The following is a 21,029-nucleotide window of genomic DNA, read 5'->3' as shown; positions in this document are numbered from 1 at the left end:
ATAAATAAATAAATAAATAAATAAATAAATAAATAAATAAATAAATAAGCAAGCAAGCAAGCAGATAGGAATCTTTTTCAACCAACGTGTTTTTCTTAGATTCAGAAGTATTTTGTTTGTTGCTTTGTTTTGTTTTTTGATCAGGGAGGTAGTGGTGGTGGTGGTAAATTCTATCTTTCCTATCTTTTGAGGATAATTAAGTCACTCAGAGTGATATGTCAGAACCCCTTTGGCTAGAACACTTTTGAGAGTAGGATTTTAAGAGAGCTTTATATCCCAAATATTTATCTCTTGTACAGATAACCACTACCACAGCAAGGGTTTTAGCTTTTACATAAGTCTTATTGTAGGAAGGAACCTCAAAGTATACAAAGCTTAATCCCCTCACTCAACAGGTGAAACACTGGGTGCTCACAGAGGTTGAGACAAATATACTGGGTTACCCTTCGCATGGGCTGGTCAACTGTTAGAGATGTACAGTCTGAATGATGAAAAATTGCAGCCAGTTTTCCTCCTTCCTTCCTGCCTCCCATCACTTTTGTCCGTCGCTCCTTCTAACTCTAATCCGAAGAATAATAACTGGTTTGATTGCTTTGTTTTGGTAGATATATGTAGATTTTTTTCTTGTTGTTCATATTTTTTATTGTTTTCTTCTCCAGAACTCAAGTCATCTTGATTCTACCTCTGGTACCCCTGGACTGTTTGGTATTCCCGGTTCTTCTCTTGCCCCTAGATCAACTCTTCACATCTCTCCCTTGATCTCCTGTACTTTTTTTTCCCTGGAGGCTTGGGATCTTTTGATCATTCCTACTGTATTCTGGCCCTATCACAGACCTTTCTAGAAGTCTCCCTGGCAGCCGGTAACAAATAGTAGCCTTTGTTAAAGTCCTTGCAGCATTTGCATCTGTAACACCCTAAACTGTTAATAAAAGTGCAGGCTCACTGCTAAGTCAGAGGCTGTGGAGACAGGGATCTACGGTCTAATAAACTCTCAGGTGATTCTGACACATACAACTTTCAACCACTGCAGCAGGCACTCCTGCCATCATTTTATCCATTTCTCATCTCCCCCAATTTTTACCCAGCATCATTGTTCACCTGTCTTCCATGCACCCTTGCCTAGACACACTGACTGACCTGCTTCCCTCAAACATGGTATGTGTTCTTTTACAACCGTGCCCTTTCTCCAATTTCTCCTGTCTCAACTTTGCATCTCACATCCTGTTCACTTGGAGATACACTACTTTTCTTTCAAGGCCAAACTCACATATTAGCTCCATGAGAAACCTTTTTTTTTTTTTTTTTTTTTTTGACATTTCTCATCCACTCTCCAAATACTGTGTTAACTTAGAATGTAGCACAAACCTTTGTTACAGGACTTATCTCACTTGAGTGCAATTACAATGAATCTACTCAAGGGTTAAGAAGCACCAACTATGCCCTAGGTGCAGCACTAAAGAAATAAAAGCCACAGTTCATGCTACCAAGAAAATCATCCCCCAGCTACTTCCAGCCAGAGTCTTCATCTGAACCACAGAACGCAATAGCAATAACCGTTTTCTCAATTCTCTCAGGGATGATTAAGTAACTAGCACTATTACATACAATGACTGTCTTAGGGCATTAGGGCTTAATCTTTTTGAGAAACTCTAGGTGATCAAACACTGGTCAGTTAGAACAGCAGTAAGTGCTATGACAGAGCTAAGCCCAAGGTGAGAATGGAGAAGGAGAATAACAACACCCAATTACTTACATGTTTGTTTCCCCTGTATCATGTCTTATTCTTTTTCTATCCTCACTTAGCATCTAGCACAGGCTCATTTTATGGTGGTCCTTTAATACATATTTTTAATGAAAAGCCTTGGAATTCATCATTATGTGTTATGTGTTTTCGGAATCTAGCCAAGTCAATGCAAATCATATTTGTAAACCCAGCATCTACTCAGTGCCTGAGACATATTTGGCACTCAGTGAGGTGAATAAATGAATAAATTTGGAAGGATTGTTACTCGAGGATCATAAGTACTACCTAAAGAAAAAGTCATATGAATGTAAAAATCTGCCCTATTACTTAAACTACATTTCTGGGTATCTCACTTTACATTTAATTGCTTAATTAAGGAAGCAATTAAGGAATAAGGAAAGAGTTTATTATACATGCCAAGTAAAGTTGTATGAAGTGAAAAAAGGCCGCATTTCCCTGGGTGGTAGGTGGGGGTAATTGGTGGTATTTTCAGTGTTATTCCCTAATAAAGTCAAGGAAATTTAATTTGAATATATTTTCAAGAACAAATAGCCTCCAATTACAGTTGGTTTAGGAGAAAATAGTAGGGAAATATACAAAATGCCATAAAATTCTGGTGTCTTAAAGAAATTTTCAGGCGGGGTCTGTGAAACCTCCTCCTTCTCTTAAAAAGTCTACAGCCACCTTGCTTCAGATAGACCTTTTTATAAGCATCACATGGCACACTCTTCCTGGGATTAATGGTTTTCTCATTTATGTACGTTAAAGGCATCTCTTTTCTTTTATCAGTTTAGAAAGGTGCCATACTTCTTAGCTGCCTGTAGGGGGCTCTTATTAAAATTCATGCTGCAGACGCCGCATTTCTCCAAATGGTTCTTTAATGCCTCAAATCCCCAACTGTCTAATTTATACCCAAGAAGAGTTTACTCCTTTAGGGCATAACCCATTATATTACAAAGTTGTTAAAATGTAAATAAATACATAGAAATCTGTTTAAGTTAGCGAATTGTGGTAAGGTAAAATAATCCTATATAAACCATGGTCTAAAAAAATATGAAGAGATGCAGGATCTAGTTACAATGTAGCTGTAAAGTGCTGCCTTGTCTTTGCCCCCTGCTCAAAATAAAGCTGTTACCTTTCTAGCCCTGTCCACCATGGTGCTTAGCAGCCAGGGATGCATGGTCTCAGACATGTTTACCAAGTAAAACACTGACTTGAGGGGCGCCTGGGTGGCTCAGTCATTAAGCGTCTGCCTTCAGCTCAGGTCATGATCCCAGGGTCCTGGGATCGAGCCCTGCATCGGGCTCCCTGCTCAGCGGGGAGTCTACTTCTCCCTCTCCCACTCCCCCCGCTTGTATTCCCTCTCTCGCTGTGTCTCTCTCTGTCAAATAAATAAATAAAATCTTTAAAAAAAAATAAAAAATAAATAAATAAATAAATATGAAGAGTATATATGGAATTCAGCATAAGATTATTACCATACAAAAATGATAATTAACCCAAGTAAACCTGCACACAGTAATTTGTAGCATTTGGCAAGGGAAAAAAAAATCTGCTATGAAAGCGGTCAGTACTCTAAAAATGAAATAAAGGTTAAGAGAACTAGTTTAAAATTGTTATTAAAACACGCAGGAAAAAAAAAAAAAAACACGCAGGAATTTTACTTTAATGGTCATGGGCTTAGTTCCAGCTATTTCAGAAGCAAAATCCTATTGCTTGGATAGTAAATATGACTCATCCCAAGACTGTATTCACCCCTAAATTTAAACTGTTGGGGGACTGACTGACCCTGTGTGTGTCCTGGTGACTTCTCCTCCCTGAGTGTAATCAGATCCCGATGTCCATCTCTGAAAAGAAGACTGAGCTCATACAAGGCCTTGGAAGGAACTGAGCCTGGGGGAGTTCCCAGGGGATCAGGGCACTTTCAGATGCTGAGGCTCTGGCTGTAAGATTCAGAGTCACTGCTAGGCTACTAGGTTGTACATTGTTTTATATTTTAAGATCTCTAAAATTCAGATCTGAGTGGCAGCTGAGATGCATACTAACCTAGGTTAATTGGCAGTGTTTAGTGATTTTAACATAATTGTGCATCTAATAGTCAATGATGTCAATAAAATATGGTAGTTGAGGTGCTCTAGCTCAGTGATTTTCAAACTTTAATTTGCATAGGAAATCACCTGGGGATCTTATTAAACTGTAGATTCCGATTTAGTAGATCTGGGGAGGAGCATGAGGTTTTTCATCTAACAAGCTCCCAGGTGATGTTGGTGCTGCTGGTTCCAGGCCACACCTTGAGGAGTAAATCCCTAAGGGGGCTAGCAGTGGTTGGTGGGTTTTATTTCTTTTTAAACTACCTAAAAACTACAGCTTTTAGTTGCATGTTATTGTTTAGAAGTTATACTATATAAATTCTATGTGATTTTATATAAATATGTTGATTAATACATAGTCAAATAATTATTAAAAATAACTAAAGGTTATGAGAGTGAAGGATTGATGTCAATCTTTGGTGACCATATCTTTTCGCCTGGGGACACTGGGGAAGAAAATGTTAATTTACTCTTTCAAACATTTAAGTCTCCGGTCTGAGGCTCTGCTTTGTCTGTAGGTGGTAAACATGGGCAAGGGTACCGCAACTCTTTTTGAAAAGTAATGTTAACTGAAATCTGATAATGATATTATCTTTAAAAGGTTAAAAAAAATGTATCTGAACTATAAAAATTAAGTGACTCTACCCACTTCTTCATAAGATACCCATGTTTTTCTAAAAAAAAAAAAAAATCAGAGTTTCTCAATTATCTTTACTAATTTCTGATGCAGCAGAAGGTGGATATTTTATAATTTAGGAGAGCAAACAAGGAAAGCACATTGGGCTGAGACTCAATGAACAGAGGTTTTCTGAACTATTTTATGTATTCGTGATGTGGCCTTAATGATATTAAAAATAATTTGTGATTCCCAAGCTAATTCAATTTCCTCACAAAGCTGTTAGGATAGTTAAATAACTTCTAAAGTAAGATACTGTGTGTCAAATCTCATAAACTCATCTGTAATCAGGAAAATCCTCATACTTTGTAGGGTCCAGGGAAAAGTGAATATAAGTGGATCCTTGTTTAAAAGTTATTAAGAATATCAACACAGCTACAGTAAGATATTAAAACAAGAATATGTGTGGGGCCTTGGGTGCCTATGTAGGTCATGTGTCCATGAAGCATGCATAGGTTGCGCATCCTTTTTGCAATATAACTGTAGCTACTACTCACTAATTATTGAAATATTACAGTACACCAGGCACTATGCTAAGTTCTTCAATTACATAGTTTCACTTAATCGTTTAGAGACAAGAAAACTGAAGCACAAAAACATTCAGTAACTTTTCTCAGGTATACAATGACTGAGTTTAGGGAGAGTCAGGATTTGAACCCAGGTCTGTCTGTTTCCAAAGCCATTCATCTTAACTAATTTAAGGTAATAGCAATCTATAACTGGTTACTATCATCCCCATTTGATTTTATTTGCAAACTTAGGCTCAGAAAAAATATGTATATTAGAAAGGCAATTCAGTTATTAAGACCTTGATTAGATGACCTGCATCAACCCAATTATCTTATATCCTGGTACTTCATATGGAACCTGGGATGTAGGACATAGTCATATAATACACAGGAAATAAACTGAACCCTGAGAGTCACCAGTTTCTCTGTGCACAGAATATTTACTCAACAAAGACAAAAATCTCATTTTCTTATTATTTAAAATCACATGCTTCTGAATGGTATCAGAATTATTTTCATATTAAAGTAATTAATTTGTTTTAAATGTGTTTCAATAGTGACAATTCTCTTGAAAAAGACTAATTACTGTGCACAGGAATAATTTTCTTCCAAACGTAGCACTTGATCCAACGAACTAAGGTATATAAATCATTTCATAATAGAAACTAAGATGAAATCCAAAATATTCACTTTGTTTTAGATGGATTTCAGACTTCTAAAATATGGCTCAAACATGCTAAAGTACAAACTTGCGCTTGTATGGAATTTTTACTTTTCTTTGTAATGTGTTTTCTAATCCTTCACAGTCATTTTATCTTTCCTATTCTTTTCCAATTCTGAGAGTGGAGCAAATTAATTGTGCTTCAATCCCATATAATAGCAAACCCATTATAGAGCTGAGCAAAGGGAGACAGGATAACTTGGATTACTTTGTCACCTTCTCTTTGAAGTGGCATTGATTTCCTCTAGCAGAATTAACTACAGCTTCTGCTGTATTTCTAGAGCACTTTTTCTTTCTTTCTTTTTTTTTTTTTTTAAGATTCCACTTATTTATTTGACAGAGAGAGAGAGAGAGCACAACAGGGGGAGTGGCAGAGGGAGAGGGAGAAGCAGGCCCCCCGAGGAGCAGGGAGCCCGACGCGGGGCTCGATCCCCTGGGATCATGACCTGAGCGGAAGGCAGTCGCTTAACTAACTGAGCCACCCAGGTGCCCCACTAGAGCACTTTTTCATACCTTACTTAAAGAACTTGTAATTACCCGTTTCTCTGTCAGGCTCTCCTTCCAGATTCCTAAGTGCATTGTCTTTTTTTTTCTATGTGTCCCCAGTGTCTAGAACTGAGCCTGGCACATAGAGGGTATTGATTAATGTTGACTCGGTGAATGGACCCATGCAAGTGCTAATGTGTAAGCAAATGGAACAATTTAAACAAGAGACTCTAGCCGGAGCTGAAATTAAGAGGAGACGTTCAGTCTTAGACATTATTCATTACTGCTGTCTGCTGGGCTAGAAAATGTCATCTTCTATAAAATGTATCAAGTCCTCAGAATTAAAATGTCATTGAACCCTCTACCAAACAATGTTATGCTAGCTTGATATTTGAAAGCACTACAATCCATTATGCCAACTGCTGATATAGTTCCAGGCTATGGGGGCTTCTGCCAAAAATGATGGGAAATAAAAATCCGTGGGTCCCCTGGAATGGAGGCTGCTATGTCCAAAAAGCTGAATTCCAGGCAAGGACTCACCAGATGCTTTGTAAACTAAAGAGCTGAATTCCACTTCCTTGGGGACCTGAGCAGATGGGACTCCCTGAACCCAGTCTCGAAGAGTGTCTATGGCAAAATGCCTTGTTTCTGCCCCAATTGCTTATCTCCCTTGTCCCCAAGGCTACAATGTACAGAGGGAAACTTAGTCTTAGCAATGTATGAAGCCAATACTTCAGAGAAGTCTATAAAGTTCTTACAAATGTGTTTTCTGTGTCTCCCTGTTTATATGGTTGGCTACAGAGTACAGAAATATGTGACAAGCATTTTTATCTTATTTACCTCCTTAGAGGAGGAAAGGTATGTAGGCTGCTAAAGGAAAGAAGAGGTTCATGGAGGTAACATCTCAGTACCAGTTAGAACAGTGGGAGAAATAATCCCATTGGAAGCTCATACACAACTGGGCATCCAGGAAATTTTTTCCTGCTCCTTCCCCTCCCTCTTTGACACAATCTTCAATGTCCTAGCAATCTAGGTTGCACTGTTGTGTTTTTTTCTTTTCCCTCAAGGTTCTTATAAAGTTCATTTCATCTGGGGCGCCTAGGTGGCTCAGTTAGTTAGGTGGCTGACTACTAAATTTGGTTCAGGTCATGATCTCAGGGTCCTGGGATCAAGCCCCTTGTCGGGGCTCTGCACTCAGTGGGGAGTCTGCTTGAGGATTCTCTCTCTGCCCCTCCCCCTGCTTGCTCACTCTCTCTCTCTAAAATAAATAAATAAATCATTAAAAAAAGTTAATTTCATCTAATTTGACTTTAATAAAAATATTGAGAACAAGAAATGAGAGGAGAGTAGAGGAAGCAACATAGAACAGCAGTTAAAGGCAAGGATTCTGTGGTCAGATTATTCGGTTTCAGACCTGGGCTCTGCTACTGAGTCATTGTTTTCTCCCAGGTCAGTCACCTAACTTCTCCCGTCTCCATGTCCTCTGTCAGGTAGGAATAATGCTAATGTGAAACTATTGTCATGCTCAGAGTTTTACCTTCGAACATACAGAGCACTGAAAAAAATGATAGTGCACCCTTTCATGGGATTTAATAATAAAAGCAGTACTAAAGATAAAATGCCCTAAGTTCACACACACACACAAATTGTTCTTTTCTTCCATGACTCTCTTGCTGCTAAGCTTGAAATACTAAATATCAAATTTTTTCACAGTTTTATTTATTTATTTTTAAAGTAAATTATTTTTGCTGTGTTGCTGATGCCCCCAGCACAAGCCTATTGGGTAATTCACTGGATGTTGTAGATATTATATAAGAAATAGAAAATGATTCATACTCTGGAATATACCAACTACTTTATCCTTTCAGTCATAGCTCTGACTTTTAATGTCCCTTTGTGTAGTGTCTAGTATAATCTTAGATACAGTTAGGTACCACAGAGCTTACATCACTGGGGTTTATTTGGTTGGTCTCACTGAGGCAATGCAGTCTAATCAGCATGAGCACTCAGCTTACAGATGGAATATCAAGGTCATGTTCAACCTCACCACTCAGAGACATGTGTTCTGCTGAGCTCCCAAGAGTCCTCATTTGCAGGACGAGTATTAGTATTAGTATTATTATCTCACATGGGTTCTTGGAAAGACACCCTTAAAAGGAAAAAGGGATTTCTGGCTTAAAAAAAGCTGTGGTCTGCTGTCCTGCAAATGAAATGAGGCAAAGGTAATTGACCTGTTTGCATTTTAGTGCTGACACTTTATTACAGCGGAAGAGATAAAACACATTTCAGTATTTCCAAGATCTGAAGAAATTAGACAGGGCCTAATGGCACATAAAGATTTGTCAAGTTCTTTGACATTCCCACAAATTCTCTCATTTTCTTGTTAGGGTTTTAAAGGCAAACTGCCATCTTCTGTGTTTTAAATCAGATGGAGGAAACTCATGTTCTCTCTAGACAAGAACCTCTGCCCAAAACACCGCAGGCCAATCTGCCTCCTCTCCAGTTGGACTAAACCAAGCTTTCTTAGGCGTCACTAAGCCAAGACTCTGCCCCTAGAAAGTCAGCCCCAAGCAAATGGGTGAGTGCTTGAGTTGCAGGAATCCCTCTCCATTTTTTGCAGTCTATTATTTTGAGGATCATTAGCAAAACCTAATTTTAAATGGTTAGCTCATGTGAGGACATTTTACCAAATACAGTTATGGTGGTATGATCCCTAGTTATCTAATAATATGGTGAGTAAAAAAATATTCAGATCTGAATGGGGCACAAGGAAATGCAAAACGTAGTTCCCTTCCTGAGAGAGTGAACGAAGCCTGGGGAAAGGGCAGCGAATACTGTCAAATGCTCCCTATGGAGGCACAGGCTGTGAGAGCACAGGAAGAGGGCAAAGGCAGAATGTATTTATAGGTATCAGGGACCCCAACACAGAAGAGTCTGGAGGAAATGAAAACCTGGGGAGAAATGTGTTGCATCATCACTCTGGAGCTCCTAAGAGAAGGTCCTCTCACCTAAAGAAGTCCTCGCTCTTCCCAAGTTGCATGATTTACAAACATGAGTGAAGACCTCCTTACCCTCCACGTTCAGGCTAGGTCAAATTTCTACAAGAGGTCACAAAGCCTTCTCTTGCAAACTCGGGAAGGTAACTTAAAATGCAGATTTTGTCACGGATCTTTGTTCTTACATGTAAATGACAGGCACTCCAGTCTTCCCTCAGCAATGAAGGAAAAAAGAACAGAAGGACACCTGAGGACACACATTTGCCAAGCTGGTTCTACCACGGAAGGGTTTAAATTGGGAAGCCTTCACAATTGTCCAAAAGAAGAAAGACAGGAATTAAGGGGTATTTGCACAAAGGATATTTTGTAATCTCTTTCCCATTGCTGACGCTGGTACCCCTTGGGAATTACAGAGCTGCCACTCCAAATGGTAGAGGGGACCATGATGATTACATGGAAGAATCAACTATTTTTTTTTTAACGGGGTAGGGGGAGGGATGCTTACATAAAAGGATATTTTCTGAATCTCATCCACCTTGTAGCATCTTCCAAATTTTTAGTGCCAGAAGTTTCTCAGTGTAATTAAAGGCAGAGCTGATCTAATTAGGTTGATGAAATTTTCAGTAGGGATTTAATTCCCCCTAGCATTTCACTATTTTCTTTTTCTCTAGAATCCCTCCTTAGGCTTACCCCAAAAGACTTAGTGGCGACATTCTAAATTGTCTCACACAGGCAGTGTCTCCACTCAAATAACTGATTGTAAGACTTCCAGCAAGTACACATGGCTAAAAACAAACTTCAAATAAAAGATTCTAGGTTGTTTTATTGAAGACAATCCTTTCCTCCCTCTTCACTTTCATTTCCCTACCAATAAACTATGTTAAATAATCTTCACTGCAGGAGGGAAATAGGTGTTTCAAAGCATTTTGGAGGTACAAAGAGACCAAGAAATGCATAATAGCAGGAGCAGATTCTAAGGCAAGATTAATGAGGGAGTGGCATGACCCTTCCTTGTATCATTTACTACAGAAGGCTTCACGGTAAAAATATTGGGACAGAAACACGTATTAGTGGGATTTTCATCTATCTTTGAAGATTAAAAAAAAAAAAATTCTAATGAGCACCTTAGGAATCAACTGTGATACTTTTATATGGAAAATGCTTTCCCAAGTAGCTTAAGGTGAATGGGCGGGGCAGTAAGGTGACCTCAGACAGACTCCAAGCACCTCACCCTGATGTGATTTATCTTTCTGCATGCTCTTCCGATTCCCTCTCCTGTTGCAGCAGTCACTCAAGAACTGCTTGCTGGAAAAATTAAATTTAACTAAAATGATCAATAATTCTTAAGCAACATATATTTGCAACAATTCTTAAGCAACATAAAAAATGCAAAGAATATACACAAATGTTTCTGCCAAAGCACGATTAGTATCGCTTTTGTAAAAACTGGATTTACAAGCATGTTTTTAAAGACCTATCATCCTCTAGGAATTTCTTAGATGGGGGTTATATAATGGTAATTCATTATTTACAATTTTTTCCTTTAACTTTTCTCAAATTTATATCCTTGAAAGTCGTTTTCAGTGAGCTCAGACATTTCTCTAAAGACTTTTTGATTTATTTATGATGAAAATTTAAATAATTTAAAAAAACCTACTTTGATTGTCTTATTATAAATTCCTGGCCATTCAAGATATCCTCTTTTTTTTTTAAACAAACTCAGGTTAGGTTTTGCCAAATTACGTTAAACTAATTTTACTTTATTTTGAAATTTGACAATCACTAAAATATAATAACACTTTTCTTAATGAGGGTTCGTTGCTCTGCGTGCAAGCTAAGTCTCATTTCAAATAGGCATTATCAAATACCATACAGGGAAAGCCCTAACTGCTTCTAATGAACATTAAATTATAGGTTGTTTCATCATGTTAAGTAATATCTTTTTTTTCACTTTAATCTTTATTATTTACTTTTTTTTTTTTTTAATATTTTATTTATTTATTTGACAGAGAGAGAAACACAGCGAGAGAGGGAACACAAGCAGCGGGAGTGGGAGAGGGAGAAGCAGGCCCCCCGCGGAGCAGGGAGCCCGATGCGGGGCTCGATCCCAGGACCTGGAATCATGACCTGAGCTGAAGGCAGACGCTTAACCGAGTGAGCCACCCAGGCACCCCTATTATTTACTTATTTTTGAGAGAGAAAGAGCATGAGTGGGGAAGAGCAGAGGGAGCGGGAGAGAGAGCGAATCCTAAGCAGGTTCCATGCCCAGTGCATAGCCTGACGTGGGGCTCGATCTCACAACCCTGAGATCATGACCTGAGCTGAAATCAAGAGTTGGACACTTGACAAGACTGAGCCACCCAGGCGTCCCTACACTGTAATCTTTAAAGAATGAAGATGAGAATTAGTGAGAATGGTGGGCCATCTCTATTTCTGTCTTGAGGCCACTGTTTACAGTAGAACAGAATCAGCCGTTCAAAAATTCTATTTTATCTGACCGTATTGTGTGTTCTACTCCTGTTACCCCTTCATTGCTCTTGGGTAGGTCAGGTAATTCCTCTAGGTCTGTTTCTCCATTTCCAAAAAAGGAGACTGGGCTTGGAGAATGATTCCCAGGATCCTTCTTAATCTAACACTCCAATATTTCTTCTATAGCTTCGGACCTGGTGTTACTAGTATCTTCCCCAGGACTGGGCATCCTAAAAGGGATTACATAACAGATTGAAAAGCAAATTGTTACGCACCATAAATGAAACCATAATTAAGGTTTTAGACATACCATGTACTCCAGGGCCAAAAGCTTATGGAAGCTGGAGGAAAGCTTACCTGGGCTTAGTGTTAAGAGATGTGGTGAGATTCTGCATGGAGCACTGGGTGTTATGCACAAACAACGAATCATGGAACACTACATCTAAAACTAATGATGTCATGTATGGGGATTAACATAAGAATAAAAAAAAAAAAAAAAAAGAAGAGCAGGGGCTTTGTTTTACTGCATATCCCTGGAACTTAGAACAGTGTCTGGGGCAGGACGAGTGTTCAAAAAATATTTGTTAATGTTGAAATGAAAAAAAAAAAAAAAAGAAATGTGGTGAGAAGGAAGATGGGCATGTTCCTCTCTTTTCAGTAACTCTACGGAGCTCATCTACCTGAAATGAGGTCATTTACCTCCAAATCTATGACACTTTGTCGCAAGTTCATTTTGGAAGTAGGAAGAGCAGGGCATTCTAAATAGGCAGCAATTCAGAAACTATGGCCCATCCAAAAGCCCTCTAAGTCGGGTATGTTCTGATTTACAGGTTGATTGTGCCTGTACCTGTCCACCCTCTACTGTGTCAGGAAGAAATAAAGTGAGGGAGGGCGCCTGGGTGGCTCAGTCGGTTAAGCGACTGCCTTCGGCTCAGGTCATGATCCTGGAGTCCCTGGATGGAGTCCCACATCGGGCTCCCCACATCGGGCTCTCTGCTCGGCAAGGAACCTGCTTCTCCCTCTGACCCTCCCCCCTCTCATGTGCTCTCTCTCTCTCTCTCATTCTCTCTGTCTCAAATAAATAAATAAAATCTTAAAAAAAAAAAAGAAAGAAAGTGAGGGAGGTAACACGTCAAAAAACAAAAAAACAAAAACAAAAAACAAAAATTAAAAAACAAACAAAAAAACCCCAACAGCACTTGCCCTACACACATCCCCCCACCCCCAGGCTGTGGGAGAGAGAGGCGAGGGAGGTGCCCAATCAACTAAGAGGAACGGTATCAACCGGAGTAGAGATCATGACAGGAGTGAACCTGCCTTGTATGGGCTCAGCAGGGGCTAAATGAATGTCACAGGGAAGACCACTTGGATTGTCTGTGCTGTAGTGATTTTTTGTGACTGAAAAACCAAATAAAAATAGACGAGTTCTAAAATGTGTCTACTACTCGTTAACATTTAAACGTTACAACATTAATCTGACATACAGTTTAATATGAAACTATGATTTCAATCCATGGCAGCTTCCTACACTCAAAAAGCTGTCCCGCCACGCCGAACTGTCAGAAGACAACAAGGCTCAGCTGAACCTGGGTGGTCACTGCAGAAAACCTCATGTTTTTACTAGATAGCCGAAAGAGCTCTTTAGCTACAGTCGTGTTTCTGCTAGGGATTCTTAGATCACCTTTCCTTTCCCTAGGCCACAGCAGGACTGACTTTCCATAGATGAAGCAGGGCCTAGGGGCTGACTGTAGGCTGGCCTGTTCACAGTGAAAGTGAGGAAATGGGCTGGGTGGGTGGCAGTGTGGGTAAAAGGGTAAAACCCCCTTTACCAGAAAGGGGTTTTAGGCATCTTATCACTAGTTTCTGTTTGTTTTACCATGTTTCTTCCTAATCTGAAACCCATTCTCTATCCCCTGCCTATCCAAACCATAGTCATCCATCAGGATTCTCACATTCTTACTCTTCTGTGTATCTTCTTTGTCTACTAGGTCTCTCACTCATTTCATTCTCTTGGACTCCAAAGAGTAGAACTCTGCCACACAATTTAATACCTCATCCCTCACAGTCTATTACACATTTCTAAGAGCTGTTTCAGTTTGTAAGCACCTCAACGGTTTGCACAATCTTCCATGGCAGGGACCCTAACAAACATTTCTGTTGGGACACTGTATATGACAGTAATTAAGAGCACAACAGACTCTGACATCAGACTTCTTTGGTTAAGCTCTAGGTTTTAATAGTTGTTAGCTATTGCTAACAACTTGCTCAAGAAACTTACCTGCTCTGAAACCTAATACCTTGCCTGAAAAAATACGGATGATAAAATGACGACCTATATTGTGGAGATCCCTGTAAAGCTCTTAGGATAGCATCAGACACAAAATAAGAGTTCCAAAAAATGCCAGTGCTATTATTATAATAATGAAAATCATAATTACTTCATTACGCCCACAGAGCTTAGCGAAGTCCTGGGTCATACTACATACTTATAAAGGGTGTAAGTTATTCTCTGGGAGGCAGTCGATCCCTCCCACCACAAAGTATGGTGAAATTCAACTTTTCAGAACTGCATCTCCTTGGATTTGTTAAAATGAGCATTTTCAAATTCCTCTTAGGATTCTTCTATATCCAGCCACTACTGGGCCATGCAGTATGTTCGCATACACGGAGGAGAGGTAAGGGTATGATAAGCGGAGGCTGTTTTTCACTGATGCTTACCTGAATCAAGTTTATATAACTGGAATATTTTCTTTAGAATAAACCAAAGTATGTAACCGCTTACCAACAGCACCCATGGCTAATCACTCATAAATTCAGTGATTACACTTTACATTTTGGAGGTCTACACCATTAAACTGCAACCATACAATACAAGAGAAACCTCTGGTTCTAGCAGCCAAAAGAAACTGGGTTCTACCTGATTGAAAACAAGCAGCTTTTATGGAAAAAACATATTAACATAAGTTGAAATTCAAGGACTTCCCAATCTTTTTCTCCCCAAATCCCGACAAGTTCCAATTTTATCAAGATTTATAACAGATAAGGACAGCTGAGTATGAGGGATGAAATTACTGGTATCTTTTAGCCTGATAGTTTTGCTCAGGTAAATACCAAGCGTGCTGATCAGATCACAAATGAAACAGCTTCACTTCCTTCGGAATATTTTTCAAACCTAAGAACAAAATCATTTCATCACACAGCCTCATTTTGTTTTTGTTTTATGTAACCTCTCTCGTATCCTAATTTTTTTCTTCTTTTTTCCTGTAACGATCAAACAAGTCACCACTGTATTAAAAACACCTACGACAGTTACGCAAAAATGAGTAAGGCATTGAACTTAACTCCCGATAAAGCCTTCCTTTGTTTCACTTTCTTTTATAGCTAATACACAACTGCCCATGCAGATCTTAACTGTGACTTACTTACAGACTACGAAAGAAGAGGCACTTCATTCCTTCATAATGTTCTATGAGCTGCCTCCCTCCCCCAATCCTATACAAACAACAGTAGAATATCCAATTTAAGGTTGTGCCATTTGACTCCGCAAACACTGGGTCTTCGGCAAAGGTGCTTTCAGTCCGGATCTGAAATGATGGGATCATGGATTAGGAATGATTCTGGTGACAGTGATATTTACCTCTTTGAGACAGCCCATAAAGTTGTTACTGACTGGTGACCCTGGAAGGTCTGCTGTGCTGGGACTGCCTCCAACATAGAAAAAGTCATCAGACCCCAGCATGGTATAATCTTCTTGCGTGTAGCCCGTTGTGGTAAGAATCCCATCCACTGATATTGTCACCTAGATAACAAAGCACAGGGAAAGGACACGCTATACTCAGACCTAGATACTGTAATCCTGGGATATGCCTGTTTTGTGTTTTGTTTTGTTTTTTTGTTTTTTTCGTTTTGTTTTTTTTTGCCTTTTTTGTTTTTTTTTCTGTTCGTTTGGTTTTTATTTTTAGACCTATGGCGGAACCCATTTTCATGTCTGTTTGAAGTTTATTCTTGGATTCTATTCAACTAGCCCTAAGCGATCTAAACTAGTTAGAGAGTTAACTGATTATTGAACTAGTGTCAGCATCATCCCTACTGCAACTCAAAAGTTATTTAGCAGACACAAAAATGGTGTTAGTAAAATGCTTCCTAGGTTAGTTTTGCTGGTGTACATATTAGTAAAGTTTAGTCGTCTGTTATTAACTAATCACAACGTGCACCTTGTTAACATAAAAGGCGCAAGCTCTTTCCAGCAACGTCACTATTCGCACTATTGAGCAGCAGTTGTTCAGCATGCAAGTGCCTAAGTCCATGCCAAGGGGGAGGAAAGGCAAAACAACCCGTGGAAGCAGCACACGCGATGTGCACATGCAGGAGGGACAGTACGTTTCAGAAAGGAAAGGGAAGAAAACGGGGAGAACCAAAGGAAAAAACCAAAAACCAAAAAACAAACAAAAACACAACTGCTTTGTGATGACGTAAAGATGAGTGGGTGTGGCATCTCCGACATTCCCCAGTCAGGTGTGCATGCCATGCATCATGAATGGTTAGAGACTGGCTGAGCTTGCGGTCACTCGGGCCAGCCACCATTTTGTCTTATCCAGGTTAACCACAGCTGGATGCAAAACGTTCGAAACGTTAACGATGCCCCTACAGGTGAGTTGGAAAACAGAAGTTGACGGGAACAGGTCAAAAATAAGAAGGTCAACAACAGATGAAAAGAAGGAGGTCAAAGTAAGCAGAAGAGTACCAACCGCAGTTCCTCTTTTGTTAATGATGTCTACAGTTAAAAGAAAGAAAGAAAACACACGGCAAACCCAAAATAAGAAACAATTAGAATGATATCTACCGAACAATGTAGTTTGTTTACCATAGCGTGTCCAATGCCTGAGTGCTTTGTGGAGAAGGGGGGAGAAAGGAAATTAAAAACTGTGAACAGAATAACGATCGTTACTTAAAAAATATGATGGTCTCTACCATGTTAGTACATTTTTTGATTCAGGTAACGGTTAGTAGAATGAAACATTCCATGAATGACATGTTAGTTATTAAGCATGTTAGTAACATAGAAAAAGGGCAAAAAAATTTTACAAGAAAAAAGCAGACTAACAAATAGGCCTCCCACAGAGGTAATATTTTTCCTGCCGGTATTGTTGATCACTTGCTACTAGATAGAAACAGACATATGGCAATGTTCCCTTTGTCTCCCTGAGTACATCTGACAGTCATTTAAAAAGGCTATAAGGGACTCAAAGGCCTCAAGCTCATCAGCTGACCACTGCCGCCTTATGCCCGGAGGCGCTCCCTCCCCCACCCTGGCCCACCCCACCCGAGCAAATTCATAGGAATTGGTTGGCATTGCCCTGCTACTCAATTTTACAGCACACAAGGACTCCTCCTCAACTCCAAAACTTCCTTCGGTCATATTGATGGGCTTTAGGGTCACAGTTTACTGCAATGAAACAAAGCAAAGATCCTGACACATAGAATGAGTAGAATGGATTTGTTTTTAATCTGTCCTGCCACACATGCACCCCAGCTGTATAACCACAGTTTCCTTTGAGCTACCAATTCGCAGTTTGCTTTGTAACCTGAGCAAAGGCAAATCTAGAAAGTGGGCTCCTCAAGCCCCACCCTTCCTTCTGCGCTTCTCTCAAATGAGCCTCCGGTCTCTTGGTGAGAATCTGAGAGAAAAAAATAAAAAAAGGAAAACCAAAGAGACAGACTTATAGGAAATCCATGGTCTCCTGCTGCACTGAGTTGGAGGCGGGGTGACTCTTTCCCAGGGCAGGTGTGAAGCATGCAGGGCCCCTCCCATGCCAAGAAGGCCTCTGAAAGGTCTTTGAGGATCTAAGAATCCTTCAGTTTTACTTGTCTGCCTTAGCTAGACTATGTCTGTACTCCCCAAATTCTTTTTTGCCTCAAGTTTGGAGAGTTTAAGCCTTTCAGAAGCGGGAAAGAAAAGGTTAGAAGGTTAACAGCTCAGAAAGAGAGGGCTGTTTTAGTAAAGGAAAACCAGAGACAATCCGGTCATTCTGCAACTGTTCAGAGAAACAACAAATATGTTAAGGATATTAGTTTGAGATCAGCATGAACTGCAGAAAAATTAGTCACTGTCAACACTTAACAAAATGACACATTGTAATATAAAATTTCAAATAATAACCAAAACTTATAATGTTCAATATAAAAGGACAATCTATTCACTTCCATTTGTATATATAGGTATATATATATATACATATATACTGTAATAATATGCCTCAGTTAAAAACATACAGTATATGTGGACCCATAGATTTACTAAAGAATTGGTATTTTCCTAGTATATAGACTCTTGCAAGATTTTTTTTTTTTTTTTTTTAATACAACCAAATAGAAATGGGCACCTAGGAGATGAACTGGTCTCTCCAGAGTCATTTGGGATTTAAAGTACCTGTGCTAAAAATAAAAAATGGCTTCATAAACAAACTCTTCAGGAGATGTACAGGCCCCCAAAGTCATTCTTTATGCCTCAGGGGCTTTTCTTGTCCCTGTTTCAGAGGTAGGGGTGGAGAGGGAGTAGGGATTGATACAATCCCAAATCACAAACACACTGATATTTTTACTACAAAAAAGGAACTGTGATTTAATGATCCCAATGTGCATGCTTCCAAATGATCACCATGAAAACTAGAATTTAAAATCAAACAAACAAACAAACAAAAAAATAAAACACAACAAAATCACACACATCACAGGAAGGGCAGGTCGCAGGGATACCCTTGCACCCTCTGGGAAATTGTCATATGTCGCTGTATCAAAATAGTCTTTGGGCCCCCCAGAACTTTCTAGATATGCCCCTGCTCAAGTATGGCAGGAAGATTCATCTCAGAAGAAGAAAAATCTAATTTGTAAGCGACTCTGAGGAGCCTTATATCATGTTGTTAGGATTTTCAAGTACCACACACACAGCTGTAGTGAGAAACAAAGCCAGTAACTCTCTTATCCACTGCGTTGTTACCTGACGCAGATTCCTGGTGACTTTCACATCATGCCAGGCATTATCATTAAACTTTCCATTCACGGGCTCCACTAGTGCTTCAAAGGCCCCCGATCCCAAATTAATGACCAGAGAGACAGCTCCATTTTTCAGGGCGAGATTGACATAATCAGCCGATTTCCCGGTATGAAGCATCAGTCCATTCCTCTGAAGAGTTTTAAAGGACAAAGTTATTTCATCGCTGCTGCTTTGAATGGGGTTTTGAGACAAGTCGTAGCAGAAGTATTCAGATCCCTTGAAAGTGGCAATATATTCTTCTTTTCCTAGGGGGAAACAGATATATACGTGCATAAGTAAAGAAATATACTATGTAGATCAGCAGACCTTAACAGAAACAAAATTAATCATTAGCCCCCCCAAATTAACTCTGTCTAATTAACATTCATGACAAGAGCCCCGTCAAACAGAGCAAACGGTACTGTAGGTGGCAGTATATTTTTAATAAACCTCCTTAGCTATTGGGCCATCAATTGCAATAGCTAAAGCTGACATTCTTGAAAATTCAATTAATTTTTAAGTATCACTGCAAGAGCTCTGATCACAGAAAGTAGCTCTGTGATATCTCCAGGGCATGAATCAGGTACCATAAATGCACATTGGATGGTTCTACTCTGCTGGCAACAATGGGTTCCAATGTGTTTGCAACATTCTCTCCATCCAACTGAGGCGTTATTTTAATTTTCAGTGAGACATTTATATTCAAAGATCTTCTCAGTGAAGAGCCAAATATTTTCATCACTGAGAAACCATAACAAATTATCTGGTAAGGGGAAAGCAAAGAAAAAAAAATAGAATTTGGTCTGGGAGTAAACAGATCTCCTAGAGAGCATGCGCATTTTGTTGTTGTTGTTGTTCCCTCCTTGGATGGAGGGAGCAGTGATAGCGAGCTTAATGGAGTCTGCTGGATTGTTGATTCATTCCCTGATCTCACCAAGCAGATGGTAGGGCTGGCTTTTATGAGACTGGTCAAAATTCCAGCACATCATCATGGGAATAGCATGTAAATGAAGTCTCAACGTTCTCTATATATCTGTCTTTATCATATTTATGAGTAACAGTGTGGGTCCCACAAGATGTCAGACAGATTAACCCAAAATGTGGGTATTTGGAATGAGCAATCTTCTCCCACTGATTAAGTGAGTTTAACCAAAGGAAGAATGTAAGCCAAAAGCTTCCTCAACTTCCTAGGCAATGATGGTATTGTGCCAAGAAAAATGAAACCGTATGGTCTAGAATCAGCTTCTGATAAACTATAAACACAGAATTATACGTGATAGTGGGGAATCTTAATCTGTTTTACTGGTAATATAGCCTCTCTACCATGTCCACAGGAGGGTTCATGCTGAAAAGGGGCTTACCCTTGGCAACAGGTTTTTACCTCAGGGCTATTTCTTTTTTTTTTTTTTTTTAAGATTTTATTTATTTATTTGACAGAGAGAGACACAGCGAGAGAGGGAACACAAGCAGGGGGAGTGGGAGAGGGAGAAGCAAGGCTCCCCGCAGAGCAGGGAGCCCGATGTGGGACTTGATCCCAGGACCCTGGGATCATAACCTGAGCCGAAGGCAGCCGCTTAACCGACTGAGCCACCCAGGCACCCAGGGCTATTTCATTTGATAGTGAAATAACTCATGTCCCTGAATCAGAGCTCAAATCAAGGTCTCAACTCACCAGTGCCTGATGACCTGACTCTCTGGGATGCAGACAGTGCCACAAGGGGCTAGAGGTAGGCAAGGCATGGCACGGAGTTAGACAGTGAACACCTAGGGACTTTCACAAGGGTGTGCCCTAGAAGAAAAGTCACTGCCTACCAGTAAGTTTTTAGTGACCACTAGTGGTCAAGCCAAATCCATCACATTCTGAGGCAGAATCATAGCAAGGACAATAAATGCAAGCCAAACTAGAGGGTTCCTCCCATTCATACAGTCATAATATTGGTTGAGCACCTCCTAAGTGTTAAGCCCAGTACCGGTCTTTAGGGATAATGGAGTGGCCAAAGCTGACCTAATTCCTGCATCTGAAAGTTGACAGTCTGGGTGTCTACTCCCCTGATCAGTTCAATATGGCAAGTGGCTTGATATTGGGAGCTAGCACAACCAAATGTTTCTAAATATATGTACTGGGGGGTGGGGGGGGAAGTAGGTCGACATATGAAATTAGATCCTAGCTTGGCTACTTGCTAACTGCACTGGGGAGCAATTATGCCTCTTTTCAAATCTCAGTTTCTGAAATATGGTTAGTTATACCAGTCTTTCCAGATAAAATGAGATAATGCATGTATAGACATATGGCAAATTTGGTAGG

The 21,029-nt window shown here is 39.7% G+C and overlaps 1 protein-coding gene and 1 non-coding gene across 13 annotated transcripts in view; one reads left to right on the top strand and one right to left on the bottom strand.

Annotated features, from left to right (window-relative positions):
• The window catches only part of NRXN1 (neurexin 1), a 1,139,755-nt gene that overhangs the window by 683,405 nt on the left and 435,321 nt on the right, over window positions 1-21,029 (bottom strand). For 5 of the 12 annotated variants that reach the window (XM_035001588.1, XM_035001591.1, XM_035001590.1 and 2 more), the window contains 2 exons: window positions 18,689-18,990; window positions 15,329-15,490 (listed from right to left, as the gene is read on the bottom strand). In XM_035001588.1, the coding sequence (XP_034857479.1) occupies window positions 15,329-15,490; window positions 18,689-18,990 (464 nt within the window). Of the gene's footprint in view, window positions 1-15,328; window positions 15,491-16,534; window positions 16,580-18,688; window positions 18,991-21,029 lie in introns of those variants that run through there. The other 7 variants (XM_035001585.1, XM_035001584.1, XM_035001589.1 and 4 more) reach the window with 3 other exon arrangements.
• LOC118008330 lies at window positions 2,806-2,936 on the top strand. Its single transcript, XR_004678649.1, has one exon. It is a non-coding gene; the product is annotated as a small nucleolar RNA SNORA63 (small nucleolar RNA).

The sequence above is a fragment of the Mirounga leonina genome, unplaced genomic scaffold (assembly GCF_011800145.1).
Source record: "Mirounga leonina isolate KUSES-001 unplaced genomic scaffold, KU_Mleo_1.0 Mir_125, whole genome shotgun sequence".
NCBI lineage: Eukaryota > Metazoa > Chordata > Mammalia > Carnivora > Phocidae > Mirounga > Mirounga leonina.
Note: the sequence above shows the minus strand (reverse complement) of the source record. Positions and strands in the feature narration are given on the sequence as shown.